This window comes from Ambystoma mexicanum, chromosome 5q, assembly GCF_040938575.1.
Source record: "Ambystoma mexicanum isolate Mex_15411 chromosome 5q, UKY_AmexF1_1, whole genome shotgun sequence".
In the NCBI taxonomy this organism is placed as follows: Eukaryota; Metazoa; Chordata; class Amphibia; order Caudata; family Ambystomatidae; genus Ambystoma; species Ambystoma mexicanum.
In genome coordinates this window covers 245,808,705-245,833,185 of record NC_090933.1, presented here as the reverse complement: position 1 = coordinate 245,833,185, position 24,481 = coordinate 245,808,705, and the positions used below count along the sequence as shown (strand labels likewise).

At 46.8% G+C, this 24,481-nt stretch overlaps 1 protein-coding gene across 15 annotated transcripts in view; it reads left to right on the top strand.

Annotated features, from left to right (window-relative positions):
• Positions 1-24,481, top strand: part of PTPRM (protein tyrosine phosphatase receptor type M) — a 2,094,608-nt gene that overhangs the window by 700,601 nt on the left and 1,369,526 nt on the right. For all 15 annotated transcript variants that reach the window (XM_069620757.1, XM_069620755.1, XM_069620756.1 and 12 more), the window contains exon 5: positions 840-955. In XM_069620757.1, coding sequence (XP_069476858.1) covers positions 840-955 — 116 coding nt within the window. The remainder of the gene's footprint in view (positions 1-839; positions 956-24,481) is intronic.

Here is a 24,481-nt window from a genome sequence, read left to right as displayed (position 1 = left end):
CTACACATAGTCCCTTCTCCCATTCCATGGCAGCCAGACAGAGAACTGTAAGGAGCAACTTCCAGGGATGCGTGACTCGAAGTCATGTATGTCTTTGTCGGCCAGGTAGTGACCCGGTGAATGCCAATCAGAGTGATTGTTGCAATCGGATGGTCCCTCGCTGGGTACTAATAGATGGGATCATCGGATTTCACATTTCTGTTGCATGGTGGTCACTTTTTTTAACAGACTTGCTCCTTTTTAAATTAACCTTGTATAATGGGCAATTACTATATTCTAAACAAATATCTGTGTAAGCTGGTGTCCCAAACATATTTATCCAAAACATATAATTTGCCTACATCCTTGCCTTGCTGGACCTATATAAGAAGTGTGAGAAGCGCACAGAAAAGTTCAACTATGTCAGCTCTTTCTACTGTTTAAGCATTTGTCACCCTGTTAAGTATTGTGCTTGTTATTTTATTTGAATGCCTTATTTATTTTTTACATTTCTTTACTTCCTGTGAATTTGAAATGTCAGTCTAGGCAAGTTAAAATATAATGACTGTTTTATACAGCCTAGCTAAAATGGGCTGCCTGAGACAGGAGAAAACAACACTACACCATATGCCCTGGCCTTTTAAATAAGCATTTTGTTTCCCAGTACTCTGAAAAGCGAGGATTTAAAAGCATGCACTGTGCTGGCAGCGAGAAGGCCTTCGACAAAAAGGCTTTTGTCTACAAATTAATCAGTCTGTAAAAGTGCTGAATACTTCAGAACTCATCGAAGCTTGCATTATTAGCAACATTGTTAAATCAAAAAACTAATGTTTATTATTGTTTTTCAATATTTTAATCAGCCAAGACTCCACATTTCCTGCGGGTCCAGAATGTCGATGTCAACGCGGGACAATTTGCCACCTTTCTGTGCACTGCTAATGGAAAAACAACACCTGGAGACAGGCTTTGGTTGCAGGTAACAGATTGCTTTTAATGTATAAATTAGACTAGCATGATAACCAATTAGCACTGTGACCTTGTATGTTCCTTGCTTTTGAGGAGTTTGTGATGCCCCCTTTTGACCTCGCTGAATATCAACATGGATATTGTAGCCTATTAGTATTCTCAAATATCATAGAAGATACAAGGTCTGGTACTTATACACTGTTATTCTGTAATTCCCTACCCCACTTCTGGCTGGGAGGATAGTTCAGAGGCAACACGCTCGTCTTGGAAATAAGACAGTGCCGAACATCACAGGTCCTGCACTTGGAAGCTGAACCTTTAAAAAAATGTTTTTCTTGGGTACTGCATCCCCCAAACTGTACCCTTTCCCATGCACCAGAGGTCTGCAACCTACTGCTCTCTAGATGTGTTCAATAAAGCTTCCTGTAATCCCTCCTCATTTATTACGCTCACTAGGGCTGATTGGAATTGTAGTCCAAAGCATCTGTAGAGTCAGTGGTTTCATCCCAGTTCTCTAAACTATACACTTCTCAACTTCCACATTCTTATACACAACCACTGTTGTGTTTACCCAACAACTTTGCAGAACATGTTTATCCATAAAGAGCTGCAGTATCCTCTGGGCCAAGATCACTCCGAATAATGTAAATAATAAATACTACAAAAGGCACACCCTATGTCTGTATGCACACATATACAAAAACATTCCAGATACAGCTGTGTGATGTTTTGGTATCTGTTAGTAGGCCAGTAGCCAACTGGGTGGCATTGTTGTTGGTCTTAAAATGCTGCTTATTTGCTTCCCAGAGATAGCTCTTTTAATGTTAGCCTCATGACAGCTTGACCTTTAGAATGCAATACTTTCAAGGACTGACATTAGCATGGTTTAAACAATTATAATGCAGAGGCCATGTGTTCTCTTAGTGTGTTATGAGATATTTAAAACTAAGAAAACACAGCATCCAGGACTGTGGACTGTCTCCCATTCGTACAGCAAACAGGACCGACACAGCTTAGCTTCAAAGCTCGAAAGGGGCTGGTCCCCTCCGGCCATGCTGCTCTAAGTTGTCTTGCAACTTGTGCTTATTTATTAGGCAACATGGCCTGAGGGGGCTGGCACATTCCTCGCTTTGAAGCTAAGCAGGGTCGGTCCCAGTTACTGCATGTATGGGAGTCTCGGATGCATATTTCCAGTGCTTGGACTACAGATAGCTGCATCCATGTGTAGTTTCATAGCCGAGGAAAAAAGGCTGGGAAATAAAAATGATCCCCCCCTTCCCCCAGGCCCACACCATGTGCCCCCTTCATTTCCCCCCAGGCCTACACCAAGTGCCCCCCTCATCTGTGCCAGCTCCCCAGATGGCCTCCTCACCTCCCATGCCCTCTCCCATTCCCCCCACAACACACAGTGTTTCTGTGACGCAATTTGATTTGAGATGTTGTCTATTCGCGGCTGTAGCACATTCTTATTGTTCATGGCCTGTAAGATTGTCATTGTATTTTCCTTGTTCCCTCCCTTGCCTTAAAGCACTTTGAAACACATTGTGTATAGGCGCTATATAAATAAAGTATCATATCATAGCCAAGGTTACAGAAAAGCTTTGTGTTGAAGACTCTGTCCTCAGACCCCCTCCAACTCCCAAATTTCATGTGGTGTCCTCTTGCCTCCCCTCCACCTCTAGCCTGATGGCATTTGAATATTTTACGACCTGTGTTTAAATTTTCTATATCCTCTGCTGTAGCCGTGGCTATCTCTTGCATCGAGGAAAAAAAAAAGATGCCAGCCTTTTCATTTCTGAAAACATTATCCAGCACTGCACCATGGGAGAGAGAGCTATTTTTTGGGGGATAAGAGGGCACCCCTTCTCCATCAAATATTTAAAAAACTACTTCATAGAATAATCCCAAACCACAAAAAGTCCTAGAATCAACGCTTTGTGCCCAAGTTGTTTAAGACCTGGTTCAAATCCGTCCAGCAGTTTGTGCTGTGCGGTCCGGCAAAATTGTATATGGGAAAATGAATGGGAAGTAGGCTGCAACGTTTATTCTTTGTTTTCTTAATCATCATCATTCGACAATCTGTCTTTAGCTATAGCACACCAATACATAAAACTGTAGGAAAGACAAAAGGTGCTAAAAATGAAAAATACAAGCAAAAAGAAAAATGCAAGACACGTTATATACAATAAAAAAATTGGGGTGAGGAATTCCCCTTCTTATATAATCCATCATCCCCAATCAACAATTCGCAAAAAGTACCAAGTGCCTGCACAAAAGACATACTACCAGCCTTAAGTTAAAAAGAAAACAGGCCATAGTCAAGCAACAGTTTTCTAGGCCATCACAGTTTTTCTCTAATTTGTTGACAGCCATTGTATTCTACGAGCTTGTTTTGCCATGCTCAATGGATATAATTGGCAACACGATAAATGGTGTGATGGTTACGTGAAATTTTACAAAAGAACATGGCATCTGCAGCTCTTCTAATACCTGTATTTTTAAATTGCGGGGATAGATACAAGGCTCCTAGTACCCCGTAACATTCACAAAATAACAAGAAATTCAGCAGTGTCTCATCTTCCTTACCACATGCTGGGCATATATCGGTAGTATGCACGCTCCAATTTCTGGTAAAAGTGGCTATTTTGAGGGTCTTGAGCCTACATTCAATGAATAATGTCCGTGCATAGCTTGACCAAATTAGATCAAGGTACTCTTCGAAACCTGCTAGTAGTTTGTATAGTAGATGTTCCATATCAGTGCTCAGCTTGGTACATTTATCCATCAACCCGTCCTGAGAAAGGGATCTGATTGCCCTGTTGAGCACAGATGTTTTACCTCTAGTCAGTGCCTGATGGTCGTTCCAAGCTGAAGCCAATTATGAAGCAGCCAAATTGTCCTTGACATGTTTGATCCATGGCAAAGAGCATCCACCTGCTGTGTTCAGAACATGTTTCAGAACTTCCCTTTATTTCCCTAGCTTAGGTGCTGCCCAACATCCTACCCATTAGTGGGTTGATCTGTGCAATGCTAACTCCTTAATTGGTGCAATGTCGCATTCCATGAGCAGAGGGGCACTCGGGGTACGCATTGGTAGTCTCAACAAACCTTTTAGAAATGTATTCTTGGCATTGGCCAAAGGTCCACAATCCCCATATATCTGTGAACAGAGCTTGCATCTTGTAGATAGTAATAGCTGGGGTCACCTCACTCCCACCATTAGAAGCATGGAATTTTACAGCTCCTCTACCATTTTTCTACAAAGTGGACGATGACTTGGCCAATTGGACAGACCAAGAGCCCCTCCCTGAAAACCTAACCTAACCAAATAATCATGGTGTGGGACATGTTCCAGTCTGTAGCTGTCAATCTCAATTGTCAGGGTTTGCTATTTGGACAATTTAGGGAGGAAACCCATCACCTTCGTCTTACTTGTGTTAAGTGCCAAAACCAGTAGTTGGCATTTAACAATGAAACTGTCTATGGAGTGTCTCAGACCCATAGTGGAGGTGGCCAGTAATACAGTGTGTTCCACAAAGAAAAGGGATGGGAAAACATCCAGACCCATCCTGAGTGGGTCAAAGTAATTCTTAGTGCAGTTGTCAACCAATTGATAATCTCTTCATTTATGTAGACACAAAGGAGTAGTGGGGCAAGGTCATATCCCTGCCTCACTCCTCGCTCCACACTAAAAGGCTTGGTTACTTCACGCTTTGAAACACTTGTGTATAGGCGCGTTATAAATGCCATATCATATCATATCATATCCCCATGCCTCAGCGAACAACATCCTTGTTGGTTGAATACAGCTCTTGAATGATTTCTATTAAATGCTTTGGAATACCCCTCAAATTCGGTGTTAAGGTCAACAAAAACTGCCTAAACCTTAACATTATTCATGACTGTATTTTCTGTAAAATAAGGAACAGCCTGGACCATTGGTCTAAGGTGCTCATCCTGGGTCTAAACACCACCTGAAGGTGATTAATAAGGTGCTCCACTGCGGCCCACTCTTGAAGATGTTCCAAGATTTCCCCGCCAAAAATCAGTCTAAAAGCAAAATGGGTCGGTAATTACCAGGACAATCACTACCACACTTTTTATAGATTGACACCCACTCTTCCTCCTTCCATGAATCAAGGACACAGTTGGTGGCCATCACTGCATTAAATACCTGCCACAAGACAGGCAACCAAACCGAACGCTCATCCTTAATCAGGTCGATCGGGATCCTATCTCGTCCAGGAGCCATCCCCCACTTTACCCATTTTAATTGCTTTTTCCACCATAGTCAACGGAAGAGAGGCACTTCCAATACTCTCCCTATGATTATTCTTGATTGATTCTACCACCCTGGTGACCAGTATTCGACTCAGCCAGGTCAATAATGCAATTCACACGGGGATCGCTGGCCTCCTTTCTGCCTGCCATAGTTTTCCAAAAAGAGCCTGGACCGACTCTCTAAGGCCTCTGTAAGTTTGGCTTACTCCAATTTAAGGAATGTTTCCTTCTTGGATTTGACAATTAATTTGTAATTGGCTCCCAGTGTCGGAATGTGATTCCTAGCTACCTGTTAATTCCCTGCATTCATTTACTTTTGGCAGTTCAGCAGTCCTCATCAAACCAGCCTTGTCGCTTTATTACTTTATTCTTGATCAAGGCCGTTAGCTGAGAGAAGAAAGGCCCAGTTTTTTGGACTAATTCTCCATACGCATTCAATACTTCACCAGCTATACCTCAGGAATGCAAATCTTTTCAATTGGGCACGGAGTTGTACTATAGATCGCTGGCTTGCTATCCCTCTAAAGGATACTCCTACGTCCCCGTCCCCTTTCCTCCATACTGCTCGGGCGTCCCTCGCTGTGGACGGGAACTGAACCTTTTTCACCGGAAAAAACATCATTACCCCTTTAAATGTAATCACGCGTGGGAGCGTAGCCCTGGAAGGATGGGCTCTCTTGACTCGGCCCTCCAGGGACACTCACCCATCCTCTTTTCCGCATCGTCAGGAGCGGACCTGCTTCACCTGCGTGGTGGTTGAGGCCCTTTTTCTCCTCATAATTCTATGTGTTTTCTCCAGTCTTCCCCTGCGAGCTCGGTCCCAATTTTTTCTCTGATCCATTCTAACATTTTAATTTCCATGCCCTCTGGTGCCTCGCCCCTCCCTAACGGATGTCGGCCCAGGTGGACTTTAATAGGTGCCCTTCCTGTGATGGAGCCTTTCCAACGTCGGACCCGCATGCACTCTGCCTCCGCTGCCTAGGAGAAGAACACGGCTGGGACGACTGTTCAGCGTGCAACGCACTTACTCCCCGGGCACTCAAGAACCGGCTTGCTAGGTGGAGGGAGCTTTTTTTCCAGATCTCCCCCACAGCAGATCAAGGAGTACTGGCGCAGGAAGACAAAGGGTAAGGTAGGTGTTCTGTTCTCCAAAGCAGCCTGCAAGGGTGATTTCCTTCTCCAGGAATCAGCCAAGTGGGAGGGGTCATCCAGGCCCTGTCACCAGCCTGGGCACTAAGGCTCGGTGAGCTACCGGGCTCGTGGCCGAGGTGTCCACGGATCCTCCCGGTCCACTGGCTGAGGAACCAGTCGGCTCTAATACCAGGAAATCTCCCAAGGGGCTCTGCTCTGCTACTGGGCCTATGTCCGAGGGGGTGCCTTCACGCAGCAGCACTACCAGATCGATGTCCGAGGCCGATCAGCCTACCAGACAAGGGCCTGAGGTGCACAAGAGGCACACACCTGCACAGAGTAGTAAATAGGTGGAGACCAGATCCAGTATGGCGTCAGGCATGGCGCATCGAGGCAAGACAAAATGGCGGCGCAGCATGACAAAATGGCAGCACATGTGGACACAGGCGATTCTGATGAAGAGCAGAGACTGGACTTCACTCCAAGGGTGCAGTGGTCTCCCATGACCACCCCTCAGATAACCTAGTTCACAGCGTACCTGGTGCCCTCTGGACAGGTGTTAGGAATCCCATGGCCTTGACCACGTAGTGTAGCCGTAGAATTCCTCAAAACAATACTCCCTTGGGGTCAATATCAAGGTAAAGAAAACACCAATAGGAGTATTGTTCAGACGAAAGGATATCAGTCGTAGACTCGAACTTGGTAATATCGTCACCGGAAGATTTGCAACTCTCAACGGGATACAGCCACCAGATGATGTGTAAGTCTCAAAAGAATCACCTAAGACAAAGGTACAATTCAGATATCAGAACAGACCACTTAAGACCCTAAATATATCAGCAAAAGATTGCACTGTAGAAGGACAGAAATTCACAGTAGCGAAGCTTGGAAATTCATAGGAGAACAATAAAACATGAAGGAAAAGCAGGTTTACCAAAAGTGGAAGTAGAGCGGTGGAGCAATTCTGATCTTGAATGTACCACTAAACAACACCCGACGAAACGAGGAAGGCAGAACTAAGGTGGCGAGTCTCTAGTCCACTGGAACCACCGGACCCGACGGCACGTGGACGCCTTTCCTGAGGTGGTAAGTCTCAAGTCCACAACAGAACCACCGGACCCGATGGCACGAGGACGCCTTAGGTAAGTTGAAACCTAGACCAGAAATTGCCTGCAGAATGTTGTTGTTCCGTGTTCTTTCGTTGGGCTGCACAGTGTCCAGCAAATACTCCCAAGTTGTTCCGTGGATGTCAAAACACGCGGATTCCTTTGGTAGTTGAACCCGAAGACACAACTGCAGGTTCCGTGATGAAATGCTGGGACGTCGGTACTTTTCGCGTGTTGAAACCTGTAAACAGGTGAGCAGAATCCCAAATGCCAGAACAGGAAACAGGCGAAAGAGCAGGCAAGGATAGCAATAAGCGGTCAAAGCCAGACAAGGAGACGGAGAAATAACAATCCAGGGGTGTAGCCAAATAGGTCGAGATACCAGAACCAGGAAACCAAAACAAAGGGCAAGGCAAGAGCAATCCGTTAGGCAGGAAGAGGTCGAGAAACAGGATAATGCACAAGACAGGGTAGGCAAGTAACAAAGCACAAACTTCAATCAGAAGCACCGAGCTGATTCAGCGAGCGGTTTAAGAAGCCAGTCACGTGACCTGCAGATACGATGCACATGACCAGTACGTCGTCCAAAACGACCCAGTCTCCAGGGCAACCGCCAATGCTCTGCGAGTCCTAGCCATCAGAAAAACTCAATTTGCAAAAGGCATCGGGCGTCTACGTAACGTAACGCCCCTCCTCACTCTGGGATAACAGTTCTCCATAGGAAGCGCAATGCGATCACCAGGTTGATTAGGGGCTGGCTGATCGCGTATCCTAACAGTTCCCTTCCCCAAAGAGCGCCCCACTCTCCGAGAGGCCCAAAACCGCGAAACCAACCGAGGTGCATGGACATTGCCAGCAGGCTCTCATGTGCGATCCTCCGGGCCGTACCCCTTCCAGTCAATAAGATATTGACGAATGCCCGGTGATACACGGGTATCCAGGATCCGATGGACCTCGTATTCATCCGAACCCTGGACCGAAACCGGGGACAGACGAGGCTGTAACCGTGTCGAAGCAGGGCAAGGTTTAACCAAGGAGACATGGAAAACCGGATGGATCTTCCAATGATCAGGCAAACATAAACGAACCACCACGGGATTCACTATCTCCGCCACCTTGTAGGGGCCCACAAAACGAGGCTGAAGGACTTTCCTGCCAGGTATGTTCAGATTCTTCGTGGAAAGCCAAACCAAAGAACCCACCTGGTAACGGGGTGCCAATGATCGATGCCGATCCGAGACCTCCTTCGCTGCAGAATGAGCATCTGATAAATGTTGTTTGTCATCATTCCACAACTTGGCCAAATTCTGCATACAGGCCGAAGCCGCAGGAACGGTCAAAGGAGGAACCAAAGACATAGGTATGGTACGTGGATGAAAACCAAACAAAGCAAAGAACGGAGAGTCTTTGGTGGAGGTATGGAAAGAATTATTGTAAGCAAACTCTGCCATACCCAGGACTGATAACCAATCGTCTTGATACTGTAGAATAAGACAGCGTAAGTACTGCTTCATAGCGGCGTTGAGTCGCTCGGTTTGTCCTTCCGTCTGCGGATGGTATGCCGAAAAATACCTATCATCAATACCCAAGGCAGAGGTGATCGCCTTCCAGAACTTGGAGGTAAATTGCGACCCTCTGTCAGATACAATTATAGCAGGAAAGCCAAAGAAACGAAACACATTCTGTATAAACAGGGCAGCTAGAGCTGGGGCGGATGGCAGTCCTTTACAAGGGATAAAACGAGCCATCTTTGTGAAATAATCAACGACAATCCACAAAGTGTCGTAACCCCGTACAGACGGTAGCTCCACAACAAAATCCATAGAAATCATAGTCCAGGGAGCATCAGGAATCGGAAGAGGTTGCAATAAACCCACCGGTTTAGAACGAGAACCCTTCCCTTGGGCACCTATGGCACAAGATGAAACATAGGCTTTGACATATTTATACATGGATGGCCACCAACACCACCTCGTCAAGAGGTCCAAGTTTTTACGTACTCCCGGGTGGGCTGCGATTTTAGAATCATGACACCATTTCAAGGCCATGACCCTATTGGCTTCATCTGGCAGGAACACCCGACCTTGAATGTAAGGGAGACCCTGTACATATCCATGTTGTATTCCTGAAGCTCGATAGGGCTTGATTGAACCCAAACTCTCAGACTGGTCTTCATGGAAGACTGTAATACACAACCACAAGCTACCTGGGTAGGTAGAACGAACACCGAACCAGAACGAACACCGAACCAGGATTTGACACATTGTCAGGAGCATGGATACAGGAAAGTGCATCAGCGTTAGAGTGCTGGGTACCAGGACGATACGTGACCAGGAAATTGTAAGAAGAAAAGAACTCGTGCCAGTGAGCATGCCTGGCGGTGTTACTCTTCACCGAAAGCAAGGCTACGAGATTTCTATGATCTGTGAATACCTGTACTGGTGAAGAAGTGCAAAGGAGATGATGTCTCCATACAAGAAATGCATCACAGACTGCCAAAAGCTCCTTTTCCGTGACTGTGTAGTTCTTTTCATACGGGGTCAACGTCCGTGAATGAAAGGCCACGGGATGAAGATCACCAGTGTCTTGACAGACTTGGGACAGAATGGCTCCAACCGCAACCTCCGATACATCAGCCTCTACAATAAAAGGAAGTGTTGGATCAGGATGCTGTAAAACCGGAGCGATCGTAAAGGCCTCTTAACGAATCGAAAGCAGCTTGAGCTTCCGCATTCCATGTGAAACGAGACTTACAACTGGTCAAAGCAGTCAAGGGGGCCACTATCGTGGAAAAGGAACGAATAAAGCGCCTATAAAAATTGGAAAACCCCAAAAAACGACTGGAGCGCCTTTAGCTACTTTGGCACAGGCCATGACAACACTGCTTCCACGTTAGACTGGCTCATACGGATTCCATGGTTGGTGATGATGTACCCCAAAAATTCCACTGAAGTGACATGAAATACGCACTTTTCTAATTTGGCGTACAGACAATTTTCCCTCAATTTCTGCAAAACAGCCGAAACGTGTTGAACATGGGTTTCCAGATCAGGTGAGTATATTAGGATATTGTCCAAATATATTACTACACACACATCCAGCATTTCCTTAAATATATCATTAATGAAGTGCTGAAAAGTGGCAGGGGCGTTGCAGAGCCCAAAAGGCATCACCCAGTATTCATACAAGCCATACCTTGTTTTAAACGCTGTTTTCCACTCATCCCCTTGACGAATCCTCACCAAGTTATATGTACCCCTGAGATCTAATTTGGTGAAAACTTCAGAAGAACCCAACTGATCCAAAAATACTGAAAAGAGTGCTATAGGGTATTGATTTCTTATTGTAACAGCGTTCAATTCCCTATACTCTATAGAAGGCCTTAAATCCCCTTCCTTTTTGGGCACAAAAAAATCGGAGAAGCTGCAGGTGAACGTGAAGGCCGTATGAAACCGGTTTTCAGAGAGTTGTCAATGTATTCCTTTAAGAGAGCGTCCTCTTTTACTGTCAAAGAGTACACTATGCCAACTGGCAACTTGGCCCCTGGTACAATGTCAATTGGACAATCATAGGGCCTGTGGGGTGGCAAAATGTCCGCTCCCTAGGATCAAACACATCTTGGTATGCAACATATGCCTCAGGAAGTAAGGTCTTAGCTACAGCCCCTACAGTGGGAGCGTTCAACAACAACGGTCGACAAGGGTTAGGAAGACCGGCCTTTGAAGAGAAACAAACTTCTTCACAGTAAGTGGAAACAAAGTCTATTTCACCAGTCTTCCAATCAATACAAGGATTATGTAACCTCAACCATGGTAGACCCAAAATGAGCTGAAACTGAGGGGCAGCTATGACATCGAAAGCAATGTTGTCCACATCCACATGCCAGACACCAATAGTCATCGTTAAAGAAACCGTCTGCTCCGTAACCCAACCAGACAGAAGAGTAGTACCATCGACATCGTTCACCAATTCAGGCTTCGTTACTAGCAGAATGCCCAAACTCCTGACATAATTGGAGTCAATATAATTGCCAGTAGCGCCAGAGTCGAGAACGACCTTAACCAGCCATGAAGAGCCATCGACTATAGCCATTTGACTCTTGATAGAAAACATAGTCGTAATTGGGGGGTCCTGGAAATATGAGCACGGCAGTAAGACCCCATCTACTGCCGAGCTTTCAAGTTTCCCTGCTTCTTAGGTTTACGGGTGCACTGACGTAACAAATGGTCAGAGGCTCCACAGTAAAAACATAAGTGGTCCCTCCTACGTCGTTCCCGTTCCTCTGCCGTAAGAGGACCTCGAACAGCCCCTATCTGCATTGGTTCACTGCCACTGGATGAGGCTAACGGTACTGATATAGGGATGTGGATCTTACGTTCCCCTTTACGTTCTGAACGCCTAGCATCTATTTGCAGTACCATATCTAAGAGCTCTGGAAAGGCTGTAGGTAACACAGGAACTCTGGCCAAGATGTCCTTTAAAGGGTCAGACAGACCTTTATAAAACAAGGAGGTCTTCTTCTCCTCTGGCCAGTTGGTCTCTGCTGCTAATTGATTGAACTTAGCAAGATATGAAAAAAGTGTCGAATCACCCTGTGCAAGGTTCAATAACTCCAGATCTGTGGCTTGCGACTTGTATCTAGTGTCAAAAACACGACTCATAGCCTCAAGGAGTGCATCACAGTCATACAAAAGATGACTACCCTCCTCCAACAGAGGATTAGCCCATGCTGCTGCCGTGCCTCCTAAATGAGAAAGGACAAAAGCGGCTTTTGTGGTAGAGTCCGGAAATGAATTTGGTCGACACAGGAAGTGCAAGCGGCACTGATTAACAAAGGTCCTGAACACCCAGTGAACCTTTCTGGAGGAGCAAGAGGAAACTGGGATGTTAGGTACACTGGATTATGAGCATGGCTCCCAGACGATAACCCTGAAGTTGAAGGCCCTGGAGTCGGGGGTACATTAGTAGTAGCAACGGGAATAGCCGCCTGCAACTCATCCATACGATGTTGTGTTGCATTATGCGCAGTAGCCATGTCATTCCTTAAATCGGCTACTAATTTCATAATCCCAGCCAAGTTCTCACTGATTTCCATATTGATTGGCTTCTGATTCTGTTAGGAATCCCACGGCCTTGACCACGTAGTGTAGCTGTAGAATTCCTCAAAACAATACTCCCTTGGGGTCAGTACCAAGGTAAAAAAAACACCAATAGGAGTATTGCTCAGAAGAAAGGATATCAGTCGAAGACTCGAACTTGGAAGATTTGCAACTCTCCACGAGATACAGCCACCAGATGATGTGTAAGTCTCAAGAGAATCACCTAAGACAAAGGTACAATTCAGTTATCAGAACAGACCCCTTAAGACCCTAAATATATCAGCAAAAGACTGCACTGTACAAGGACAGAAATTCACAGTAGCGAAGCTTGGAAATTCATAGGAGAACAATAAAACATGAAGGAAAAGCAGCCTTACCAAAAGTGGAAGTAGAGCGTTGGAGCAATTCTGGTCTTGAATGTACCACTAAACAACACCCGACGAAACGAGGACGCAGAACTAAGGTGGCGAGTCTCTAGTCCACTGGAACCACCGGACCCGACGGCACGTGGACGCCTTTCCTGAGGTGGTAAGTCTCAAGTCCACAACAGAACCACCGGACCCGACAGCACGAGGACGCCTTAGGTAAGTAGAAACCTAGACCAGAAATTGCCAGGAGAATGTTGTTATTCCGTGTTCTTTCGTTGGGCTGCACAGTGTCCAGCAAGTACTCCCAAGTTGTTCTGTGGATGTCAAAACGCGCTGATTCCTTTGGTAGTTGAACCCGAAGACACAACTGCAGGTTCCGTGATGAAATGCTGGGACGTCAGTACTTTTCGCCGTGTTAAAACCTGTAAACAGGTGAGCAGAATCCCAAATGCTAGAACAGGAAACAGGCGAAAGAGCAGGCAAGGATAGCAATAAGCGGTCAAAGCCAGACAAGGAGACAGAGAAATAACAATCCAGGGATGTAGCCAAATAGGTCGAGATACCAGAACCAGGAAACCAAAACAAAGGGCAAGGCAAGAGCAATCTGTTAGGCAGGCAGAGGTCGAGAAACAGGATAACGCACAAGACAAGGTAGGCAAGTAACAAAGCACAAACTTCAATCAGAAGCACCGAGCTGATTCAATGAGAAGTTTAAGAAGCCAAAGTCACGTGACCTGCGGATACGATGCACGTGACCAGTACGTCGTCCAAAACGACCCAGTCTCCAGGGCAACCGCCAATGCTCTGCGATACGGGTCCTAGCCATCAGAAAAACTCGATTTGCAAAAGGCATCGGGCATCTTTGTAACGTAACGCCCCTCCTCACTCTGGGATAACAGTTCTCCATAGGAAGCGCAATGCGATCACCAGGTAGATTAGGGGCTGGCTGATCCCGTATCCTAACAGTTCCCTTCCCCAAAGAGCGCCCCACTCTCCGAGAGGCCCAAAACCGCGAAACCAACCGAGGTGCATGGACATTGCCAGCAGGCTCCCATGTGCGATCCTCCGGGCCGTACCCCTTCCGGTCAATAAGATATTGACGAATTCCCCGTAATACACGGGTATCCAGGATCCGATGGACCTCGTATTCATCCGAACCCTGGTCCGAAACCGGGGACGGACGAGGCTGTAACCGTGTCGAAGCAGGGCAAGGTTTAACCAAGGAGGATCACAACTTTGCCAAATTCCGGGTCCTAGCCATCAGAAAAACTCAATTTGCAAAAGGTAACGTAACGCCCCTCCTCACTCTGGGATAACAGTTCTCCGTAGGAAGCGCAATGCGAACACCATGTAGATTAGGGGCTGGCTGATCGCGTATCCTAACAACAGGACGCTACACAAAGCCCTATTACACACAGGGCAGGCAGGGCGCGGGAAGAGCGCAGCCTGCCACGACAGTCACTCCATCCAGGTCCATGCATGAGTGCTCATCCCCAGCCTGTGAGGAATGGTTTTTCAACAAATTTCCCCGGGCTGATGAAATCTCCACATATGTCCAGCATACTCAAGGAGATTATTAAAGAGATGCTCCCACCAGCGCCCGCACAGCCATTGGCTCCAGTACAGCTGCAGCCGGTTGTTCCTATAGTAGCAGTGGAGCCCCCTCCCGCACTGCTACAGTTGCCCGCACAACCTATTGTAAGGGAGAATTCTCATAAAAGCGTTAATTCCCTTCACCTCAGAGACCCCCAGCAACTTTGCTGGATTTTGAGGACTTGATTTTTTTTTACCTGGAAAGAGTGTGTGCCTTTTCCCGACTCTTTCATGTATTTTGATGTGTGTTTTACATTTGTGTTCTTTGATTATGGAGTTTTAGATAACTCCATAGGCATTATCTTTTCATGTGTGTTACAAAGCACCTTCAGTGCAGTGACACAGAGATGTTTTTAGACTTCCCAAAGGTTTAAATACCTTCACTGGGATAAACTACTGTTTCCCAGAGAATGTAAAGTGAAATTAACTTTACTAGTCTGTCCAAATTCATAGACCCAGCACACATCATTTTACAATAGAGTACTGGAGGGGTTATATAGTATCCCCTGTGTTTAAATACTCATGTATACCCTTTCCTATTGAAAAGGCTGGTGGCAGTGGTTTTACAATGAACTACCATGATTTTTCCCGACCGCGAACACCGGTAGCTAAGAATCACGGGAGCCATGTTTTACAAGATGGCGCCTTAAGCCCCTTTGTTTAAATGGGTCCCGGTCTTCTTTTTTCGCTGTTTCTTTTTGGAAAGGTCCTTCTAGTGTTTGTCTCTGCGCACCAAACCAGGTTTGGTCCCTTTGTTTGTGTGCCTTTGGTGGGCTTCAGGACTGAAGACCGCCTCCGGTGTTTGAGTGTCTGGGGTGGACAGGAAGTGAGGGAGGTGCCTGAAACTCCCTGTGCTTAGTTTCCTAGGAGACCCAAATGTACTCTGGTGTGATTGGCTGGCTGACTTTCCGGCAAGGACAGCCACCCTGCTGGGTGAGTGACAGCTAGACTGGAATGAAAAGGACAAAACTGTTTAAAAGGCGAGTCTCTGGGACTGGAAAGCAGAGTAGACCTCTGGAACGAAATAACCTAAAACGAGCTGGAAGAGGACGGCTGCTGCAACTCCTGGACCGTTGGTTTCCCCGGTGAAGCTCTGCTGCAGGTCCAAATTGCCAAACTCCATTCGACAGAGAAGCTCCTTCAAGGACGGCTTCTTCCTTTGAGTTGGTGGGACCAATCAACTCATAAGACACCTGGATGCCATTCTCAAGGCTGGTTAGGATTAACCAGGGAGAGGGACACCAGTTTGTGTTCTTGAAACGACAGCTACTGGAACTGAAGTGACTCCATCTTGTTTGCTTTCTTCAACGATCCCATGCAGTGCAGGAGTCCCCCAACATCCTCCCTCTTGTCCCCACGACTGACGCTCAGGAACAGCAAGATCTGCAGGACCTGCCAGGAACCACGACTTCAGCAACATTTGTTTCTTCATATAAAGGTACTGTACCAACCCGATTGAGAGAACGCCACTCTCGCGGTGAAAGTTCGTGAAACTTTCCCAACTTGCAGGCCTAATCAGCTTGTGACCCGACAAATGATCTTTTTTCATCTAAACTACCTCTGAGACTTTACCTTTTGATACCATAACTGCTTTTTCCTATCCATAACACTAGCCTATTGACTTTGGCCTGGCCTATTGACTTGAATTGAACTCCTCTGGTGAACTGAAACAATTTGCACTGCTTAGAAAGAATATGTGATCTACTCTACTTACTTTTGTCCTTTTTGCTCACTGCTAAGTAACTGAAGTGCCATTTGGCTCCTATTTCTGGGGAGCTGAAACTGTCTCAAAAGCTTACAGTTTTGTATTGAAGTGTATAGGTATACAATATTAAGTTGCCTTCTTCTAGTGAAATATTTTCTAAATTATTGTGTAATAAATTACTAAGTGTTTTTACCAAGAAACCTTGAGTATAAGTGTCTACTTGAACCACTGTGATTGAAAGTCCTCTGTGTAACTACTTGTACTGCTCACATTCACTCTTGAGAATAAGTCTGGCTGCTCAGCTCGCCAAAAACTGTGTGGTACAGACTTATAAAAAAGGTTGGTTTGGCTATCAACTGTAGTCCGAATTGTGGGTAGTGGTCCCAGAGGGAACTTGTTGGCAATTCTGCCTAACAACTATCACCACAGTGCTGTCTCCACCACCGACTACCTCCCAGGCCACAGTGTCGCTGGCTACACCACCCGCCGATCGTGTGGACCCTCCGGGCGTCATGGATAAGACGGCCACGGATGAAGAGGAAGATCCTGACACGTCATTGAGGGCATTACATGACCGACTGGCCAGGTTGGCAGTGTATCTGGGCCCCAGATGGAACAACCAGAAGGAGGGGGTGGAGGGCCTGGTGGAGGTTCTCACGGTCAGGTCAGCCACCAGATTTGCCATACCGTTCCAAAAAGATGTGAAAGCCCTGGCAAAGAAGGGATGGATGAAGCCTCACTCGACGCAACCCACCAACAAAAGGATGAGTGCAAAGTACAGGCAGGAGGAAGGGGATAAGGGGATACCCTACACTCCTCGGTACACCCACAGCCACATCCATCTGGGATAGTGGCGGCCTCCATGTACACCAAGCCCTAAACATCCACATCTTCCTCCTCTAGTTCCGCCTTATTAGGCAAGGAAGAGAAGGTGCTAGAGGCCTATGGGTAGAAGGTCTATTCCAACTCCACTCTCCACCTGCATCTATCCAACGCAGATGCAAAGCTGGCCATGGCAAATCAGAGACTGTGGAGGGAGAATGCAAATGTTCTCCAGATCTCCCGGTTCACAAGCAAGCCTCCTTCAAGGCGAGTTTGGCTGAGGCCAAGATAGTGGCACAGGACACTATGGAGTCCACGGCGGGACATATCGACACGGCCGGCAGGGCAATCCGTGTGGCCACAGATATGAGGCAGACGGCCTGGCGTAGGGCCACCAAGGGTAACCCTGACGTCCAAGACAGGATCCTGGATCACTCGTTTGAAGGGGGGGGATCTTTTCCATTCATCCACTGACGAGGAACTGGATAAGAAGAAAAACAGTTCCCAAACTGCCAAAACTATTCTGGCAAAGCCAGCACCCAGAATGTTCAGGCAGGCACAAGCCTGTTCCGATAGAGGAAGGGCCTTCGGCGGATTCAGGGGCTTCCAGGATCGCAACGCAAGGCAGCCTGACAGGTCTCCCAGCCATCACAGGTGCAAACAGGAACGCACATCAAACAAAGCCTTCTTCCAGTCCCCCTCTCAGGCACCTGTCTCAGAGGCAAAGAAGCAATGATGACCCCATCAAGGTCAACAGTTCTCCGGTGGGGGTACGCCGGCTCTCCACATTCAGTCCTGACAAACTCTTTGTCGATCCATGGATCCTAGCAGTGGTTTCCCATGGTTTTCATCTACCTGTTCCTCTGGGACCAGCTTCTTCTCTTTCCCTCCCTCAAATCGGGAGACCAGCACTCCTCGTGGAGATCCACTCACTTGTACAAAGTGAGGCAGTGGAGGAAGTTCTCTCTCTCAAAGAGGCTTGGGGTTCTCCTTGCAGATTTTCACGATACAGAAAAAGTACCAGGCAGGCCAGCAAGTGGTCTTGGATCTGTCCTTCCTGAACGTATCCCTACCCTTCCAAAAGGTGAAGATGGTTACGCCAGCTCTGTTAGTGGAGTCTCTGTGTGGGGGAGATTGGATGTGCTCCCTGGACTTGAAGGATGCATACCTACACGTAACTATTTGGCAGCCCCACTGCTCCTTCCTACAGTTCCAAGTGATGGGCTTGCATTTCCAGTACAAGGTACTCACATTTGGGCTCAACTCAGTCCCATGGGTATTCACAAGGCTTATAAATGCAGTGGCAACATTGCTCAGGTCGGAGGGACACCATGTATATCCATACCTCAACGACTAGATAGTCTGAGTGGAATCCCCAGGGGAGGTTAAAACACAGCTTCAACCTACCCAGACCTTAGTCTTCCTGGGTCTGTTGTGGGATGCAAAAGTTCAAAGGATTTTCCCCACCACAGAAAAGGTGATGGCTATCAAGGCGGCTACAGCTCACTTTCTCAGCAGAGCGATAACTTCAGCCTGTTGGTACCAACATCTGTTGGGAATTATGGCGTCCTGTCTGCTAGCAGTCCAGCATAACAGACTCAAAAGGAGGAGAGTGCAGTTGCACCTCTTGGCCTCCTGGAACTAGCGGACGAGCTCCAAGGCAGCATGGATCTCCATCCCGGCAGACCTCCATCAAGATCTCATATGGTGGAGGCAGGACAGTCATCTGGGCAGATTAGAAGCATGATCATGTATTGATCATGGAATTTAATAGACAAGCAAATCAGAAACACAAAAAATAGGGTCTCTGAGATTGCCAAAAATAGTAAGAAAAGTCTATTACTTAGGCACATCAATGATTGTGTTTGATTTGTATTTATGTATCCTCCATTTTTCAAAATAATTCTGATCATTTGTGTATTCACAATTGTTTTGTATATATATGTAATTGTTGTAAGTCAATACTTTTCCTTCTTTTTCTAGTTTCAATCCTTTGAATTTTGTTAATGAAGTAACTTGTTAATTTCTGCATTATTAAATGTTGTTAAACTCTGGACATTTTTTATTTTTTTCTTGCTTGTGACTCCGTTTGAGCATGGAACAGTTCTTGATGAATTCTTATGAACAGTGACAGATAACTGGGCTGTTTTTCAGTGTGGGTTCCACTCCTTTTTCTTTGTTTAAGAGCCATCTCATGGTGGGCAGACCATTCAGGCACCACTCTCCTACTTGTACTATCACAACGGACTCCTCCCTGAAAGGGTTGGGAGCCACACTGGGCAACCACAGCGTACATAGCACATGGACAAGGGAGGAACAGAAGAGTTACATCAACTTCATCTAATTGAAGGCTATTCAATTGGTTGTGCTCAGACGGAGAGCTGCACTTTCTTGTTCAACATCGACAAACAAGGGGGTACCAGATCACCTCCCCTTTGCAGACTCACAGTCGAGATATGGGAATGAGCCATTGCCCACAACATATGGCTGTCGGCTCTACACCTTCTGGGAGAATACAACCTGTAGGTGGACAGGCTCAGCAGATTGGCAGTAGACAACCACGAGTGGCAGCTGGATGAACAGATCCTATCAGACATCTTCAGGAGATGGGACCATCCTCAGATAGACCTTTTAGTCACAGAGCAGAACCAGAGATGTCATCAGTACGCTTCATGACTGGGCCAGGGAGAGGGCTTTCTGGGGGATGCCTTACACCTCCAATGGAAAGGAATGTGGTTGCACCTGAGCCTAATCCTGATAGCTCCACAGTAGCCATCCAGACCGTGGTTTTCGGACCTCATACAGCTCTTGGCGCAGGGTCCGGTGACCCTCCCGGTGCAGGGAAAGATGCTCCTCTAACAGCAGGGTGGGCAGTTCTTCAACCCTCGCCAGAGAGCTTAGCCCTAGCAGCCTGGTTCCTGAGCATGTAACCCTGCAACATGTTCATCTATCGCAGGACAACCTGAAAATAATTCAGTCGCCAATAAGTGATTCCACCAGGAAACAATACAAGAGAAAATGAGCCAGGTTTTGCTTCTGGGCCAAGGAAAAGGGCATAGACCTTTTAAGCTGCACATTGGATCAGGTACTAACGTTCTCAGCACATTTGGCAGGGTCAGGGTTTCAGGTGGACACATGCCTCTCCTATCTAGCCGCGATAAATTAATATAGAAATTGAGCCCGCAAATAATTTTACACCTCCAACCCGGTGGTTAAAAGGCATCTAACGTGGCTGACAAGGCTGTACCCCTCCATCAAAAGACGGCAACCGGTATGGGAGCTGAACATGGTGGTGGCCGCATTGGTGCATAAACCATTTGAGACCATGGCTTCCATGGACATAAGACTGGTCAACATCAAGACAGCTCTACTGGTGGACCTCACTTCAGCTTGAAGATTGAGCAAAGTTCAGGCCCTTGTGGCATCGAAACCCTATACCATATTTCATTGAGACAAGATGGTGGTCCGCACCCACCCTGCGTTTCTTCCCAAAGTGGTGTCATCGTTTCATCTCAAAGAGGCGATAGTGTAACCGACTTTCTTTCCTAGCCCAAAGGACGAGGCAGAAAGGGTGTTGTACTGTCTGGACGTCAGGAGGGCCCTTAAATTCTACCTAGACAAGACTAGGAGCTTCTGCAAGTCAGAGGCGCTATTCATCACCTTCGGCGGGTTGCAGCGATTCAGTGTCAGCAGAAGGAAATTCCAGCATATCTCCATGCTCATGCAGTGAGGGCCAAAGCAACAGCATTCGCAATGCAGAGGCACGTGCCCTGGCAAACGATTAGCATAGCAGCTACCCGGCCTACCCCCTCAGCATTCTGCAAGCACTATTACCTAGATGGCAACGCAAAATCAGACATGGCCTTCCGGCAGGCGGTCCTGAGGAATCTGTTCTCTTAGAGCATAAGTCAAAGTCATCTCACCTCCCAGGGGCGTAAATCAGTGGTAATCGCCCATGCAGTATGGAGGAAAGGGGATGGGACGTTGGAGTAATTATAAGTTACTCACTGTATTGACTAACATACTCCTAGTCCATAGTCCTCTTTCCTCCATACGTCCCACCATCCTCCCCATTAAAAAGGTACATAGTTAATCAGTTTAATCTGGCTGATGCGTCAAAGGTGACTGAGGTGTGGCGCCAGAGAGCGGAGTCAAGGGAGCCCATGCTCCCGGGACTACGCCCCAGTGCGCGACTAAATTTAAAGGAATAATGACGTTTTGTATGATGAAAAAAGTTCTGTTCCCGTCCCTAGCGAGGGACACCTGTGCACTATGGAATAAAGAGGACTATGGACTAGGAGTATGTTAGTCACTACGGTGAGTAACCTATAATTTCTGGCTCATTTAGTTATGTGTGTTCAATATGAAAGCATCAGAACTTAAATGGAGCTGCTCCAGAAATGTGAAATTAGTTGCCAATGGTCGCTATCTTTGCGATCTAGCACCTCAAATGTAATAACTGCATCCCAGTCACTGACTAAGACAAGGACATAATCGATGTGAGAAAAGCTGTCATAACCCCTAAAGGTGCACTTAGTGGGCTGGTCATATATAAAACATCAGTTGCAAGCCTTCAAATACATACATAGATAATCTGAACTGTATTAAGGCCGAACTTGTGGGCTTTAACAGGAAAATCAGCCACCAGTGCTGGGAAATCCCAGGCCTGGTCCTGGTGATCCCATAGACCTTCTGTATCTCTTAACGGGTCTAGCTGGAGATTGAAGTCGCCCACATTCAAGAATGGCACCGATTTGATATCCAGGTCATCCTATCCAGTGATAAAATCATTTAAAAGTAGGTACCATATGGACGATTATATAAATAAAATAAAGTATTGTCTGGCCATTAGTAAGATGAAGTATCAAATGCTGGAGGTCAGGAGACCCTGTATCATACTCTGTAACATTCTGTATTATGCCACCCTCAATCCAGGTCGGCAGCTCCCCACTAGGTTCTTCCCTCAGCCCTTTTTTTAGCAAATACACCATACGCCTTGTACCCTTGGATCTCCAATGGTATTGTTGCCCAGGTTTCTTGGAAACATAGCATTGTATAGCTTCTTACAAATTGGCACCAATTGGGATTGGCCAAGTGCTTTTCTATTCCAACTTTATTCCAGGATAGCACCATACATGTCCTGTAAATTGAGGGATAGTCAGGATTGAGACAGGGACCAGTCAATCTTTGTTTGAGGTCTGTGGTCCCCTCTGCCCATTCAACCCTCGCACCAATTTGCAAAAAGAGTCAAGGAGCAAGGGATGATAAGAACGCAATGTGATTCTAGTCCCAGGGGGTGGATATGTTCATGTTTCAATAGCAAGGAGCCCATCTACCAGAGGTCTATTTTTCAAATAAATCCTTATGATGTTCTCCCTCCGTTCGTGCAGGCTCCGTCGCTCACACCCGAGAATGTCATCCCTGATCACGCAACGGCATCCTCTGACATGATGAATCCAATGGATAGATCTGTTAATCCTAGCCTCCTGATCTTCATAAGTTCTGGGACCTAATTTGGGAACATTATACATGTATACACATTGATTGTCCCCTGAATCCAAACATTTGGTCCACCAGCAGTTTGATAATCCAATCCTGGGGCCAAATGATGGCGCGGGATTGCCTGGGAAGGGAGGATGTCTCCTGTTTGTTGGTTTGTTGACATTACTAATTCTCTTGAATCGACTTTGCCCCCCCTGAATCCCCTCCTCATTATATCCACGCAAACTCTTGCTAGGGCTATCCGTTGGTCCTCATTTGCACAACGTGTGGTTCCCTAATAAATGTGGGGGGGGGTTCGTAGCTTGCAGCAGTACATTCTGGGGGGCCAATGCAGAGCCCATTGGAAATTTTATTTTGTCCATGTGGTTCCTCAATAAGTTGTGAGAAACCTTAGGGTATCCTCATGCATACTCCCCCTGGATCCTCTTCTCAGGTGGCCAGGGAAAGGCCATTGTTTTTTGGATCCTGACCCTGGGGGCGGAGAAGCGAGGGAGGATCACCTGGGTTGAGGGTTCTTGGGGATTGGGAAGAGGGTATCCACAGGTGAGACATTTCATCTCCCCTTATTTCCCCTCATTCAACATACTATTGTACTGGGATGAGGAAGAGGTGACTAGGAGTAGTAAGTCATTTCACCGCTCTGGACACTAACCCTCCAGCTGTCCTCATTCTACTCTATCTCTCCTCTATCTTTGACATAGTCAACCACTCCATCCTCATGAAACGGCTCCATGATACCCTGGGCATCTCAGAGCGGGCACTGCACTGGCTGACCTCCTTCCTAACTGATAGTTCATTCTGGGCACCTTCTCCTCACCTACCTCCTTCTCCACCTTTAGTGTCCCCCAGGTGTCAAACTTCTCCCCCCAGCTCTTTAACACTTACTTTGCTTAGCTGGCACTCCTCATTTCCTCCTTCTCCCCCAACTACCAGTGATAAGGAGATCACACACAACTCTTTTTCAAACTTCCCGCTGACCCTCTTGCATCTTTCCTCATCCCAGACTGCTTATCTGGCATCCAGTCCTGGGGCACTTCCAACCATCCAACCACCTCTCCCTCAATGCCAGCAATACTGAGATCCTTCCTATTGGGACCCATGCCCTCTCTTACTCCCCCTCACTCTGGCCATCAGCTATGGGGAGAGCCCCTCGCCCTTGTCCTTCATCTGAAGCCAGAAACCTTGAAATCATCTTTGACTCCTCTCTCTCCTTCCTCCCTCACACTCAGGATGTTGCCAAGAAGTTCCACTTTCAACTGTTCCTTTTCAAAGGAATTCTCCCTTTTCTCACTTTCCTCCAGAAGCTTAATGTTACCCGAGCCCTGGTTCTCTCTAGGCCTGGCTATTGCAATAGTCTTTTCCTGAATCCACCCTCTTCCGCTCTACAACTCCTCCAGCTAATCCATAATTGGGCAGCAAGACTTATCCTTGGCCTCAAGCCCAGGGACCACATCTTTCCTGCCCTAGAATCTCTTCATTGGCTCCTGGTTGCTGCACAGATTAAATTCAAATAGCTCTGCATCATCCACAAGGCTGTCTGGTACCACGCTATCTACAACTTTCTCTTACTAAATACTCTCCCTCTTGACGTCTACGTTCCTCTGGCACCAACTATTTTTTTAATTTTATTTATGTATTTATTTAATTGTTAAGCATAGATCCATGATTCGAACCTCAGTTGCTCTGCATGGTCTTGCTTCCAAGACCAGCGCATTGCCCCTGTGTTATCCTTCGTGAAAAGCGTTTCACTAAACAGAGGGCCGGAGGCCAATCTTTATTCATCTAGCTCCCTCTTGTGGAACAGCCTCCTCTTCGTCTGGAGCAGGAGCTCCTCAAATTCTAGAAGCTCCTCAAGACTTTCCTCTTCACCTCCTCCTTCCCTTCTTCCCCCCTCTGCTAATCTCACAGTCACTGTGATTGGTGACAAGG